This window comes from Panthera leo, chromosome B2 (genome assembly GCF_018350215.1).
Source record: "Panthera leo isolate Ple1 chromosome B2, P.leo_Ple1_pat1.1, whole genome shotgun sequence".
NCBI lineage: Eukaryota > Metazoa > Chordata > Mammalia > Carnivora > Felidae > Panthera > Panthera leo.
Genome location: NC_056683.1, coordinates 78995012 through 79010511, shown reverse-complemented (window position 1 = coordinate 79010511; position 15500 = coordinate 78995012). Strand labels below are relative to the sequence as shown.

The 15500-nt window shown below is 34.1% G+C and overlaps 1 protein-coding gene across 2 annotated transcripts in view; it reads left to right on the top strand.

Moving 5' to 3' along the window:
- RNGTT (RNA guanylyltransferase and 5'-phosphatase) overlaps nt 1-15500 on the top strand; it is a 334258-nt gene that overhangs the window by 279009 nt on the left and 39749 nt on the right. For both annotated transcript variants that reach the window (XM_042939336.1, XM_042939335.1), the window contains exon 14: nt 2219-2285. In XM_042939336.1, the coding sequence (XP_042795270.1) occupies nt 2219-2285 (67 nt within the window). The remainder of the gene's footprint in view (nt 1-2218; nt 2286-15500) is intronic.

The following is a 15500-nucleotide window of genomic DNA, read 5'->3' as shown; positions in this document are numbered from 1 at the left end:
TCAACAACCTGCTAAAATGAATTACTACAAGTATCACTTATATTCTAAACTTAAGTAGCTTTTTGCTAACTTGGTTTAATCAGGATTGTGTTCATCATCTAGTAACATTCTTTTAGTAACCTGTAATGCTTTCTGGGCCTTTAAAGAATGTCAAGGAGCAGAGGATATTCCTGGGAGATTAAATATCTACCTTATTTCATGAAGTCTAGGTACTTTGAGAGTATCCTTTTTTAGCCTTCCTAGACTGAGTCAATGGAAGGTAACTGCAAAACCATCTCACAGCTGTCACCTGGTGACAATGATTATAAGACACCACAGAATATCAGAGGCATCCAATGTTCAGAGAAGTTAAAAAATGAAGAAATGCATATCTTGGAATTAAGTAGGATTTTTGAAGTCACTAATGATAAATTTAAAAGGATGGTCATGATAGGGGCGCCTGGGTGGCTCAGCTGGCTGAGTTTCCAACTCTTGATTTCAGCTCAGGTCATGATCCCAGGATTGTGGGATTGAGCCCCATGTCGGGCTCTGCACTGAGCGTGGAGCCTGCTTAAGAGAATGTCTCTCTCTCTCTCTCTCTCTCTCTCTCTCTCTCTCTCTCTCCCCCCCCCCCCCTTCCCCCCTCCCTCTCTCTGTCTCCCTTTGCCCCTCTCCTTGGTTCACTCTCTTTAAAATTAAAAAAGAAAAAAAAAAGTGGTTATGGTAATCTTGTGTTCTGGTTTTTTATGATTAGACCAATATAGTACACTGAGAATTTTCCATTTGATAATTTGGAGTTTGCAATCTTTTGTTCACTTTAGAATACTACTCAGTGTTTCATTCTCAGATTCATGCAGTAGAATATACAGTCATCCTTGCGATAATTGTTTTGCCTGCTGCCTTAAAAGGCTATTAACTTTAATTACCTAGACTCTGAGGAGATGTATTTTGGCCTAGTTGCTTTGAGCAAGGAGTACAGGCGAGTTTTTTTTCATATTCTTTATGTATAGTAACGTTAAAACTGGAATTGTGTCCATTTACTCACAGTGTCCATTGAGAAAAGATATGATAAAAGAAAAAGGAGATACTCACAAGAATGTTTAATTATACTCTTCTCATACCCTGTGCCACTGCACACTCCCCAAACACAGTTCTAATGATGGTGGTTCTTCGTTCACAATGTTTAATACAGTCAGGAATGATGGATCTCTTTGAAGTAGAAATAGGAAGGAAAGGATGATGCAGGGAAGGTAACCTTTAGTTATTTTTTTACTCTCTATATGGTTTGCTTTTTATTTTCATATGCATTTATTTTTTTATAAGAACTAATTACATCTTATAAAAATATGACTCCATACTGCTTATAAAATAAAGAAATGGCATTTGACATTCTTGGTCTATTCCAAGTATCATTTGACTTTTCATCTTTAACTAAATTATCCCTCATTGTAGCCATACTTGTCCACTTTTTGTCTCACATCTTCTGCATTTTCAGGGCTTTGTTTAAGTTCATCCCTTTGCCCTATCTACCCTTTAAGACTAAACTAAGTCCCAACTATTTGAACTTTTCCAGCTCCCTCCATAGGAAGTACCTCTTACATCACTACTTTGCAGTGGCAAATACATCTATGTAGCACTTATCAGAGACCACCTTTTGGAAGGGTTATTTATTTATGTGTCTAGTTTTCCTGTTAGATTTTGGGACTGAATTATTTAGGTTTGTATTATCTCCTGTAGTACATGGTATAGATAGTGTTTCTTGAATTGAATCCTTATAGAATTTTAACTATATACTTTACTTATTTTCACTTTTTTCCAGAGACATCGTATAGTAATTTTCAAGAATTACTAAATGTCATACTGTTCTATTCCATTGTCAGCCTTTACCACTATTTTCTGAAATACAAGAATTATTGTTGAATCGTTATATTGTATACCTGAAACTAATGTAACATTGTATGTTAATTATACTTGGATAAACAAACAAAAATAAAGTACCCTCCTGTGATAATCTGTTTCCAAATTAGTTAACAAAAAAAAAAAAAAAAAAAAAAAAAGAATTAGTCCTTCGCTAGTTACTATCCCATAGTGCAAAAGACCAGAATAATTGCAAAGATATTAAATTTTCATGTTACTTATCTGTTATACAAATTTTGTTGGTTATACAAGCTTCTTATATAGGGAAGAGTATTTTCAAAATAATGTGGGTTTTTTGTTTTTGTTTTTGTTTTTTTTGTAGGTTACTTCCTCAGAACGTTGGCCTGCTCTATGTTGGAGGTTATGAAAGACCCTTTGCCCAAATCAAGGTATGATTGTTCGTTTTCCAGTATACTTTTCTTAGGTGTAGTTCACTTGTCCAGAACCCACCAGGCACCTGCCAATAACTATCAACATACTAAAAATATGAATGTGAATTACTGTTTTTGCATATTTCTGCTGAAGAAGTAATTCAGTTTTTCAAAGAATTGATTATTTTAATATTCTTGCCCATGGTAGAGTTAAATTTGGCCAAAGCAGTATTTAAAGTGTGTAATTTGATAAATTTTGAACTTCTTAACACTTGTGAAACCATCGCTGTAGTCAACATAAGGAACATATCCATCACCCCTAAAAGTTTCCTTGTGCCTCTTTGAAATTCCTCACTCCTGCCCTTCTTTTTTCCCTTCCAGTCTCCAGGCAACCACTGATCTGATTTGTGTCATCATAGACTAATTTGCATTTTCTAGAATTTTATATAAATGGAATTATACATTATTTCTCCTGTCCCTCTCTCCTCCTTTTCCTCTCCTAGCCTCTTTGACGCAGCATAATTATTTTGAGATTCATCCATGTTGTTGCACTTACAAATAGCTCATTCTTTTTATTGTTACAGTAGTATTCCATTGTATGGTAATAGCACAGTTTCTTTATCCTTTCACCTGTGGATGGACATTTGGTTGTTTCTTTTTGGCTGCTCTGAGCATTTGTATACAAGTCTCTGTGTGGATATATACTTTTCATTTCTCTTGGGTAAATACCTAAGATGAGAATGGCTGGATTAAATGGCGGTTGTATGTTTAATATTTAAGAAATAACCCAAGTGTTTCCCCACCAGTAGGGTGTGAGATTTCCTTGCAATGGCCGTTTTAGTCATTTTTATGATTACAGGGTGGGATTTCACTACAGTTTTATTTTGCATTTCTGTCATGGCTACTAATGTTGAGCATCTTCTCATGTGCTTGTCATCTGTACATCTCTAGTGAAGTGCATGTTCAAATCTTGCCATTTTTTAAATTGGGTTGTTTTTCTCTTTTTTTACTGTTGAGTTATGAGCATTCTTATATCTTCTGGATATAAGTCCTTTATCAGATTTAAGATTTGCAGCTTTTCCCCCAGCTATGGCTTGTCTCTTCATTCTCTTAAACAGGCTCCTCGAAGAGCAGAGTTATTAATGTTAATGTTTATAAGTTTTTCCCCATGGCTCATGCTTTTGGTACTGATCTAAGAAATGTTTGCCTAACCAAAGTCACAAAGATTTTTCTCCTTTGTATTCTGGAATCATTACGGTTTTAGATTTTACATTTAGATGTAATATCTATTTGCGTTAATTTTAATATAAGATTCAAAGTTCAAGGTATAGAGGAATGTCGAACCCCCCATCTTTTTGGCACGTGGATATCCAGTTATTCCAAAACCATTTTTTAAAAAACTATTCTTGCCACCACTGAATTGTCTTTGCATCTTTGTTGAAAATCAATTGACTATGTGTGTGTGAATCTATTTCTGGACTCTGTTCTGTTCCATTGATTTTCGTGTCTACCCCACCACCAATACCACACTATCTTATTATTGTATCTCTATAATAAGTCATGGAGACAAGTAGGGTAAATCCTCCAACCTTGTTCTTTTCCAAAGTTGTTTGACTAATTAGGTTCCTTTAATTTCCATACAAATTTTAAAATGCCAAATTCTCTAAAAATGCCCACTAGAATTTTAACTTGTATCATGTTAAATCTATAGATCAATTTGAGGTGAAATGATATGTTAACAATACTGAATCTTTTAATTCGTGAAGACCACATATTTCTCCATTTATTTAAATCTTTAATATTCCTCAACAGTATTTTGTTTTATTAAATTGAACTTTTTCATTTTTCATAGATTTATCCACAAATATTTTATATTTGTGGTGTTATAAAAGTGTTTTTTTAACATTTTTATAAAGAATTTTTTGCATAATTTTTGTTTACAATTAATGCAGGAAAAAAGTTTTTTTTTTTAGTTGAAATATTATTAACATACAATGGTATGTTCATTTCAGGTGTACAATATAATTATTCACCTGTGCTGTACATTACTCAGTGCTTATCACAATAAGTGTACTCTTAGTCCCTTTTATCTATTTCACTCCTTCCATCCCCATTCCCCCACTTCGCCTCTGGCAACCACCAGTTTGTTCTCTGTATTTAAGAGTCTGGGTTTTTGTTTGTCTCTTTTTTTTTTTTCTTTGTTTATTCATTTGTTTCTTAAATTCCACATATGAATAAAATCATTTGGTATTTGTCTTTCTGTGACTTACTTCACTTAGCAAAATATCTTCTAGGTCTATCCATGTTGTTGCAGATGGCAGTGGCAAGATCTCATTCATTTTATGGCTGAGTAATATTTCAGTGTGTGTGTGTGTGTGTGTGTGTGTGTGTGTGTGGTGGTGTATGTGTGATACACCACATTTTCTTTATCCATTCATTTGTTGATGGGCACTTGGTTGCTTTCATAATGCTGTGATAAACATAGGGATGTATATATCTTTTCGAATTAGTGTTTTTATTTTCTTTGGGTAAATACCCAGTAGTAAAATTACTGGATCATATGGTAATTCTGCTTTTAAATTTTTGAGGAACTTCCACAGTTTTCCATAGTGACTGTATCAGTTTGCATTTTTGCCAACAGTGAAAGGTTGCCTTTTTGTTTTGTTGATGGTTTCCTTAGTGTGCAAAGCTTGTTATTTTGCTGTAATCCCTCTCAAAATACCAACAGAATTTTTTATAGAACTAGAAAAAACATTACTAAAATTTGTATGGAATCACAAAAGACCCCAAATAGCCAAAACAATCTAGAGAAATTTAACAAAGCTGGAAGTATCACAATCCCAGATTTTAAGATATACTACAAAGCTGTAGTAATCAAAACAGGATACTACTGGTACAAAAGTAGACACAGATCAGTGGAACAGAATAGAGAGCCTGGAAATAAACCCATGCTTATATGATCAATTTAATACAGAAGAGACAAGAATATACAATGGGAAAAGACAAGTCTCTTCAATAGATGTGTTGGGAAAACTGGACAGCTACATGTGGAATAATGAAACTGAACCACTTTCTTCCACCCGACACACAAAAAAAACCTCAAAATGGATTAAAGACCTAAATGTGAGGCCTGAAACCATAAAACTCCTGGAAGAAAATAGAGGCAGTAATTGCTTTGACATTGACCATAGAGATATTTTTCTAGATATAAAAGTATTTTTTATTTCAATTTCTGGTTGTTCATTGCTAGTATATAAAAAGATTTTTATGTGTTTACTTTAAATCCTGCAGTTTTACTATACTCAATTATTCTAGTCCTTTTTTGCATATTCATAGGATTTTCTGCATAAATGATTATGCCATCTACTATAAAAGACAGTTTTCCTTCTTTCTTTCTGATCCGGATGCTTTTTACTGCTTTTTCTTGCCTTACTACATTGACTAAAGCCTACACACAGAGTTGAATAGAAATGGTGAGAACAGACCTCCATGCCTTATTTATGATCTTTGAGGGAAAGTGTTCGATCTTTCATCAAACATTGTTTTTATAGTAATATTACTTAAGGGTTGAATCCTAGATTCCATCTAGGCTTTCATGTAAGAAGTGGAATAATGTTATGAACTTTAAAGTAGTAATATAAAGGACAGTTTGAGATCATCCTTTCTTGTTATTATCACTTTTTGTTAATATTTTCTTATAGGCCTATAAAATTTGTTTTATGTTTTTTGTTTAGTTTTCTGATTTTTCCTCACATTTGTGTCTTGGCTCCATGAGTTGTTTCTTGTTCCAGTTGAGGGGTATGAGTTCAAATTCCTTTCTACCTGTGTAAATAACATATATTTTTATGCTTTGAAAAACAAGGATTTTTGAGAAAAGACTGAGCCTGAATAGAGGACATAAAAAATATTTAATGTTGAGGAGGTTTAGTAACATTATTGGACTTTCTTAATGAAAAATCTTATTTTGGTTACCATAGCATCAGCACCTCTTTAAATACCTCCACTCATTTAATTTAAATAAAAACACTCTCAAAAGTTCATCATCAGGATCTTAACTTGTGGACCCTCTTGAACTTTTATTCTTTCTTAAGTAATGACAAGCATTCAGGTACATTTGTCTTCTTCCTTTTTTAATGTCCCTGGAACATGAGTTGGCAAGAGTTTCTTCATAAACCTCTCTCACTATCCTGTTCACCGAATTCAATAGTATTGCCAGGAATCCTAATAAGTTTCTGCAGGAACATTTTGAAAGCCTAATTTTTTTCTGTCCATTGGTTTGGAAAATCCTGTTTTTCCTTATTAGAACTGAAATAACTAAAAAGTGAGAGGCTTGTATTATATATTTAGGGAGGGGTAGAATTTGTGTGTGTGTTACATGTTTCAAAAACATAGTTTAATATATGTATGAGGTTAATTCCTCCGTCACTCACCTGATTTATTAACATAACATTTTCTTTATCCAGGCCCTTCCTGACAAGCTCAGTGACAGAGGTCAATCCTTTGTCAACCCTTTATGCCTAGATAATCAACTCAAAAGAAAAGGGCCCATTATTGTAGGGCACCTTTTCCCTTTGATGTTGCTGTCAGAAAGGTTTCTCTCATAAACCGTGCAAGGATTTCTTATCTTTATTAATTATTCAAGTTCCTTCATAATTCTTATGGTGTCTTTAAAAATGCTATATAGATCTTTACCTAATTAGAATATTTATAAGTTAACTGGAAAACAATAAAAAAATCATAGTTTAAATGACTGAGATTAGACTAGAAATTTAAGGTTCATTTCCTCCCTTACCTTGCACCTGATTCTTTGGACATGAAATACCAATACTTGCTAGATTCATTTCTCTCTCATTAAATAAACTAAGTGTAATGATACAGTGTTGTGTGGCATAGATATCAGATAAACCTTTAATAAATGGAAACTGGTTTGCTTTCCTTAAGAGCAGATTAGTTGAATTTTTTTGGTAAATAAGTCAGGAAACTGTGCACTTGAATATTTAGGAAAAAGAATTATTCACTAACATCACAGATCTAAGTTTTGAGTGGCTTGGTGTTAGAGGCTCTTTTTATTAGATACATTTTACAGTTGTATTTCTAAAAAGCAGCTCCATTTTATAAAGATGAAAGAGAGAAAAATAAAAACACAAAAAGGATAATAGATATTTGGACCAATGTTAAATGAGTTCAGAAATTGCTGTAGCATGACAAGAGATACCTGCACTATTAATGTATAACATAAGTCATTACAACCATTCTCACACACATACACACCCTTCCATTATTACCCATCTTTTAGTTCTAGTTTCTTAGCCAAGTCCTAGATAAAGACACAAATATATACAAACATGTGACTTCATTATAGTCTTAGACTAATACATCTTCATACTAGTTTCAGGTTTTACTGTTTTTAGGGGAAGTTTTTCCAACTTAACCTTTATTTCTTAACAACTTCCATAAGTCATTCTTTTCTCAAACAACCTCAGTCCTTGTGTAGATAAGTTTCACCCAAGGCAGTGACTCTCTTTTCAGATCATTAATTCCTTTCAGAATCCTATGAAAGCTGTCGACCCTCTCTCTAGAAAAATGTACATGCACGCACTTCTATTTATAAGTTCAGAGAGTTCATGGACTCTATTGAAGGTTATTTAGGGACCGCAAATTAAGAACCCTAAAAAGTGAATAAAATATGTTTTCCCAGATTTTTCAATTAACCAAAAAGGTATTGAAAGCATATACATTTAAATTTTTAGGGGGAGTTTGTCATCTTGATTTTAAACATGCATGATTGTCTTTTGTTTTATCCTAAAATATAATAAACTAAATAAAACACTGATCATTTGATGAGTTGTCATTCAGAGTCAGGAACTGCCTCACATATTCACCGCTATTGTTTTGTGCTATAAATGAAGCAGATTTCACCCTCATCCAAGACTAACTTCTTTTAACTTTATTGACATTAATGTTCTAAATGTACTAGGTTATACATGACTTAATTTTTCTTAAGAGATACAGTTCATTATACCTTTATATGCAGTCTTTGAAATTAAAAAGGGGAGTTTTGATTAAAGCAAAATTTTGCTTAATTTCTATTTGTATCCTTTCAGGCTGTCAGAAGTTTTTCAGAAATCCCTTATTTGGGGGGATGGTATTTCCATATATCTTTATGTAATAACTTTGTCTTAATTGTATGTATATAAATTGTTATTCGTAGCTTATTTTTATAGACATGTTCAAGTTTAAGTAATAGTTTACAATTTATCCTTATTATTCTGTTTTGTTTTCTAGAGAGTCTCACAGTCTAGTAAAAATCTTAATGCTATTTCTGTAGGTTTCTAGTCCTGGAGGCTCTACTTAGCAGCCAGAATCCATAAAACCAAGAAGAATTGAAGCCTGTCAACATCACTTTTAATCAACTCAGGGGTTGTTCTGGAAAGACTCAAGGCCACAGGGCTGTCCCTCCCTGCAGGGGTTGGTATTAGTTGCCTCTTCCAGCTCTGACAGCCTAAGAAGTGGGAGAGGCTGTGAGGCTCAGTCAGACAGTTTCCACTTTGACACTGCAGAATGGCTCAAAAATGTCCTCTGTATTTTAACTATGAATTCCACACAGCAACCATATGTGAAAAGTAAAGAATATAACCATTATTCTGAGGCAGTTATTTTATAGTCAGTACAGCTAAGTTCTTGCCTTAGATCCTGCTTCCATCCTTCCCGAGGAACGGGGTGCCATTCGTCACAGTCTCCTACTCCAAGCTTTTGGAGCTTGAATTTTTAAAAATCTCTTTATAGCCAAGGAAATACAGTATTGGTGTTTGCATTCATATGCATATGCAACAGATGCAAATAAATGGTGATCTCTTCATTTTTGAAAGCATATTTGGAAATTCATACCATCCCTCAGACTTTTTTCTCTTAAAAAAAAGTAGAATATTTTTTTCTTTAAGGTATATAGAGTTCGGATTGTCGTTTGTTACTTAAAAATATTTTTGAGATTGCTAGTGACTTGGCAGTTTTAATTTCTTGAGTTGGTTAAATTTATAAAGGTCAAGTGGGGACTCTGAATTATTAAAAGACTGAAAAACACTAAGAAAACTAATTTGACTGATGATCTTTTAGAAAATATTGGAGTTTAGGAAATAATATATATATCAGATCAGCACTTTTTACTAAAAGAAAATATTTAGCATCCATATTTTAAATTTCTAAAATGTCTGAAGTATTACATCAGGTAAAGATGTAGTCCTTAAAACTGAGTATTCTAGTTTAGTAGCTTCCAAATTTTTGACTATGACCTGTAGGAAGGTAAGAAATGTATTTCTATTGAGATTCTGTTCTACACATACATATATTTATATACACACAATGTAGACTGGAATTTCAAAGTAAGTGTGATGCAATAGTTACTTCCCATTCTGTTCTGTTTATTTTTCTATTTTTTTTTTAAAGTGTTTATTTGGGGCGCCTGGGTGGCTCAGTCGGTTGGGCGTCCGACTTCGGCTCAGGTCACTATCTCGCGGTATGTGGGATCGAGCCCCGTGTCGGGCTCTGTGCTGACTGCTCAAAGCCTGGAGCCTGCTTCAAATTCTGTGTCTCCCTCTCTGACCCTCCCCCGTTCATGCTCTGTCTCTCTCTGTCTCAAAAATAAATAAACGTTAAAAACAAAAATTAAAAAAAAAAATAATAAAAGTGTTTATTTTAAGAGAGAGAGAGCGTCTGCGCATGTGCAGTTGCATGTGTGAGGGTGGGGCACTCTGGCAGGGAAGGGGCAGAGAGAGAGAGAGAGAGAGAGAGAGAGAGAATCTCAAGCAGGCTCTGCACTCTGTGGGGCTCGATCCCACGAATCTTGAGATGACCTGAGCCGAAATCAAGAGTTGGATGCCCAACCAACAGAGCCACTCAGGAACCCCTGATTTGGTTTTTAAATGCTGGTCTTAACCCATTAAATTGACTTCTCTCTTGGAATATGGGTCACGACTCAGTTTGGCAAACTGGCAAACACTGCTGCAGGGTAGGACTTGTCCAGCTCATGCTGCCTTAAGATTCTGGCAGCAGACTGCCATCCTTCTGCAGTGCAGATGATCATGAGGAAGCTTACCTGCCCCTGAGTTGATGACAGCCCTCTGAGTGGCTTTGGAGGGAGAAGAAAATGATAAGATGTCATAGTTGTTGGGAGGAGGGAGGAGGAAAGTAGAGAAAAAGGTAAATGAGAAATGAATTAAGATGTTTCATACAGCCAAGTAAAGCTATTTTCTGTTTTAAAAAAATTCATTCTCAAGAACAGAAGGGAGCCTTCCACGCCTACTCTGTCTTCCAAGTAATTTCATGTATTTTGAGGATAGAGAAAGAAATAAAGGTAACATCTCCCCTAGGAGAAGAAATTGGAAAGAAATGGAGATAGGTGAGAAATTGAGAGAAAGCAATGGAATCAGATCTGGATTTGTGCAACATATTCATTGAATAATGGCTAAATTTTCTTTAATACTGTAAGAAGAGGCACATTTTCAGTGTCTCATATGTAGTAATAAGGGAAGACATGGTTATCCCTTTGTTGAAAACAGATTCAAAGCGTGAGAGAAGCTTTAAAAAAAAAAAAAAAAAAAACCCTCATGGAAGCTAAAAGTCTTCCTACCTGTATGCAATAGCTCTTAAGTCTCTGACAACTTTTTCTCCTGCATACTTGCTCACAAAGTGCTTCAGGGTTACTGCAGGGCTGTCAGGTGAGCCCATGTTGTAACTTTCTGGATGTTAAAATCATGCATTGTCTACTAACAAGTCACACAGTAACTGCAGAGTAGGCTTCTAACAGGTATTCATAGTAGTAGTTATCCTGCCATATTTACCACAGTGGTTTTGGCAGCATTATTGCCAAAATTTAGTAACACGTAAGGCCTGTCTGTAGTCACACATTTCAGTTTTAGTGTTCTTATCTTCCTGTCCTTAGAATACTTGTCTACAAGACGATAAGCCCTGTTGACACTGGTCTTGTACAATTCTAGATCCTCAGCATTTGGTATAGTGCCTGAGACATAAAAGCACATAAAATAGATACTCGTTACCATTATTATTGAGGATGCTTAGACAACCGAGTGTTATTGTTGTTTGTAGAGGTCTGATATAAAATTTCATTAGTTTTGGGTGTCATGACACAATGATTCGATATTTGTGTACATTGAGAAATGATCATCACCAAAGCCTAATTAACCCCCATCACAGTACATAGTTGTACAAATTGTTTTTTCTTATTATGAGAACTTTTAAGATTTGTTCTCTTAGCAACGTTCAGATATGCAGTGCAGTATTACCAAGTATAGTCACCATTCTATGCATTAAATCCCAGTGACTTATTCATTTTATAACTGTAAGTTTGCACCTTTGACCCCCTTTACCTATTTCATCCACTCCCACCCCACCTCTGGCAACTACCAGTCTGTTCTCTCTATCTAAGAGCTTGGTTTGGCTTGGTTTGGTTTTTGTTCTTTGATGTTTTTTTTAACTATTAAGTATTTGCCATGAAATCATAAAGTATTTAGAACTCTGGCTCTAACATACATATTTATATTTAGTGCCTTAGAACGTTATTTTTCTAAACATCTTGAGTTGGGATATCTTTGAGGCAATATAAATTAATTTTATTTTCTAATTTAAGATTGTGGTTGTAAATTATTAACGTCAGTAGCTTTATTTGAAATGTAGATTTTATGAATACATTATTCTGAGAACATTTTAAATATAGTTCTCAAATTATTTTCCAATTAAGAAAGTTAGCATTTTTCTTAGCTGGAAATTCCAGTGACTTTCATTCTCTCTTGAGCCAGACACTTTATAGACAAATGTTAGAAATTATTTTAGCTTATATCAAGCTTAGTTCTTCTTAAATGTGGTTTGGAGAGAAAAAGAATAAGCAGTTCTTTTTTGTAATTTTGAAATGTTCTCAGAGAAGTGAATGATACTATATCATGCATGTTTAGGTATTTGTAATGCAGTAGCCCTCCTATTTTGGTGAAAGGAAATAACATGGTATTTCTCATCCCCTTGTGTTTTTTCCTACCAATATTTCACTTCCAAAACGAAGTAGTTCTCTGACTGGAATTTCAAAGGCACTGATAACCATTTCAGTACAAAAGGTTACACCTAAAGTGACTATGAAGTCATATTTCAGACAAATAATTCCAGTTTCTGATCTAGATTTCTATGAGACCTCTAGAAATTATATATTTTACTTTATTCCCACCAAACATAAAAATAATTTCTCTAGGAGTCCGTTATGAATACTCACACATCTTCTTGCCCAATAAAGTTTCAAAAAACAACCTCCCCTCCTCAGTTGCCAAGAATACAGAAAAGACCCATTTCATGTGTCTGTGACCATGAATCAGGCAGTTGGGAAAGCTCCAGATTGCTCATCTTTTTTGGCTCTTCAACAACAGTAACAAACGCAGAAACTCTGAGACTAGATAATACAAATCAGTAAATGTTGCCAAGATTTTAATTGGCAGTACTAAAGTTGCTACTTTGAGCACCTTCAGAAGTTTGAAACCGCTGCATGAAGTGACTCCTTGTCCTAAATAAATACTGTGGGACATGGATAGGAGGGATCTTTAATTTTCTAAAACAAAAATACAGAAGTATAGTCCAGTAAATCTAATACTCTTTTAAAATAGCTTTTTATAAATAGTGAGTTAAATATTCATTTTCTCCATATCCCCTAGTTTTATTATCTGTAGAATTATTTGTCCGAAAGTAAAAATGACAACTCTATAGTTTTAGCAATTCACAAATCATGCTAAATGCAATGCAAGATAAGGTTTGGAGAAACTTTTACAAATTTAAGTTTAACATTACAAATATAGGTCAGCATTGAGGTACAATTTGAATATTTACGGTTTTACTAAAACATTTTATTAATTAATATTAATATTAATATTTAAATTCTTCTCTATAGTGTCACCAGATCAGAGCATTTCTGATACCCAAGAAATAGTTTCACAGGTGATCATTCATCTGCTAAATAATATGTTGTTTCTGATATTAAAGTACTTTTATTTTATTTATTTATTTATTTTTAAATGTTTTATTTTTATTTTTGAGACAGGGACAGAGCATGAACGGGAGAGGGTCAGAGAGAGAGGGAGACACAGAATCTGAAACGGGCTCCAGGCTCTGAGCTGTCAGCACAGAGCCCAACGCGGGGCTCGAACTCACAGACAGCGAGATCATGACCTGAGCCGAAGTCGGCCGCTTAACCGACTGAGCCACCCAGGCGCCCCTTAAAGTACTTTTAATTAAGATTTCTTCTAAGACTTAAATCTTATAACACTCAAAATATTATCAGTCAGCATACATTATATACACATTCTTTTAAAAATACCTACCTATTCAGGGGCGCCTGGGTGGCTCAGTCGGTTGAGCGACCGACTTCAGCTCAGGTCATGATCTCATGGTTCGTGAGTTCTAGCCCCGCGTCGGGCTCTGTACTGACAGCTCAGAGCCTGGAGCCTGCTTCTGATTCTGTGTCTCCCTCTCTCTGCCCCTTCCCCACTCATGCTCTGTCTCTGTCTCAGAAATAAACATTAAAAAAAATTTTTTTTTAATAAATAAAAATACCTATTCAGAATCTATTTGGATAGACACCTGAAATTACATTTTGGGTTATTTACTGTCCAGAATCTGTTCTCAATATATTGCAATATTTTAATATCAGATTTTATTTTCTAAGTCTTAGTTAAATAAAAGAAGTTATCTAGTGCAAAATTCATTTAATGTAAACTTTTTGTTTGTTTGTTTTGGGCAAAGGGGCTTAGACTTTAAGAAACAAAATAAGAGTATTTAAGTTTAATGTATACCTAATGTATAATAATTTTTCTCATTTATCATCAAATATTGTAACCATATGATATCTCTTTGGGCATCTCATCTTTTTTCTTCTTTGTCAGTATTTGAAAACTTTCTATCATGAAAAAGGAAAAAATAGGATAATTAATTTCTTTAAAACTGAAAACACAGTTTTAGTACTGTTATCAAGCAAAAAAAATATTACAGACAACATTTGTTGAGCACTAATGCCAGGCACTGTTCTAATTAATTCTGAAACAATATATAAAGTGCAGGTACTTTTAGCATTTCCAGTTTTACAGATTAGGAAGACCTAGAAGGCTGAGTAACAAATCCAAGATTATGTTGCCAACAGGTAGCAGTTATTGCCTTCTATGGAGTATTATTTAAGTGTCTAGTATTTAGTGTATACTGTATAGTTACTATTTATGTTGCATTATTATCATATACAATATTATTATAGTCCTTGAATTCCTTCTGAGTTTTGCTTGTACAAACACTGGCTGGACTCTATGACTCTTCCAAAAGAAATATGGTTTCACCATGAGGATCAAGGTAGAGCATCATTGTGGTTTGTTTATGTAAAAAGATACTGGAGTATAAAGAACTCAAAGTTATAATCTTACCTTCGCTACTTATTTAGTTAGCGTTGAGTGTTTATGTTCATTGGTTGTTAACAGCAAGAGCTGAGAGTTCTTGTATTGGGAACACTTGTGAATCTGTGAGATATTAAAAGGCTTCTAATTATAGTATCTTCTGATATCTTTATGAAGTATTTTTCTTTCTGTTCCCAAAGCAGCTAGTTTGAAGTTTATTTGTCATATATCCCTCCTCAGGTATTATTTTTAGAAGGGCTAACCCTACTTATTATTTTTCTTTTATATTAAATATTTCTTATTTTACCTTTAATACTTGTTAATGTTCAAGAGATCTGGGTGAAAGTCTTGTATGGTTATTAATTTGAAACAGTCTTTGGAAATCTAATTTATTTCTTTAAGAAAGATACCAGGTGGTAGGAAATCAGGTATATAAACAAATCACCTGAGATTTTGAGTGCTCTGATTAGCTTAAGAAAAAGTTAATATCTCATTTACAAGATTTTTTTTTTTTTTTTTTAACCAGGTGTGGCAGTTTTGCTAGATATAGTGATAAACAGTTTCTCATTTTCTGGCTCAAAGTTGAATTTGCTTTGTGAGCATAGCTGGAATTAAAACATTTTAATGTTTTTCAAGATCAGTGTATCTTGGAGGCATTTTGATGACTCAGGGCTGATTTTAGCTGCAGAAAGAATTATAGCAGAATTGCAAGGAGAAGGAACAGATGTTTTTTAAGTTTCAGGATGAGTAGGTTGGTTGCATAGCACAAGGGTAATTGGATGATGTAAAACGCAGTGACTGTGAGAAT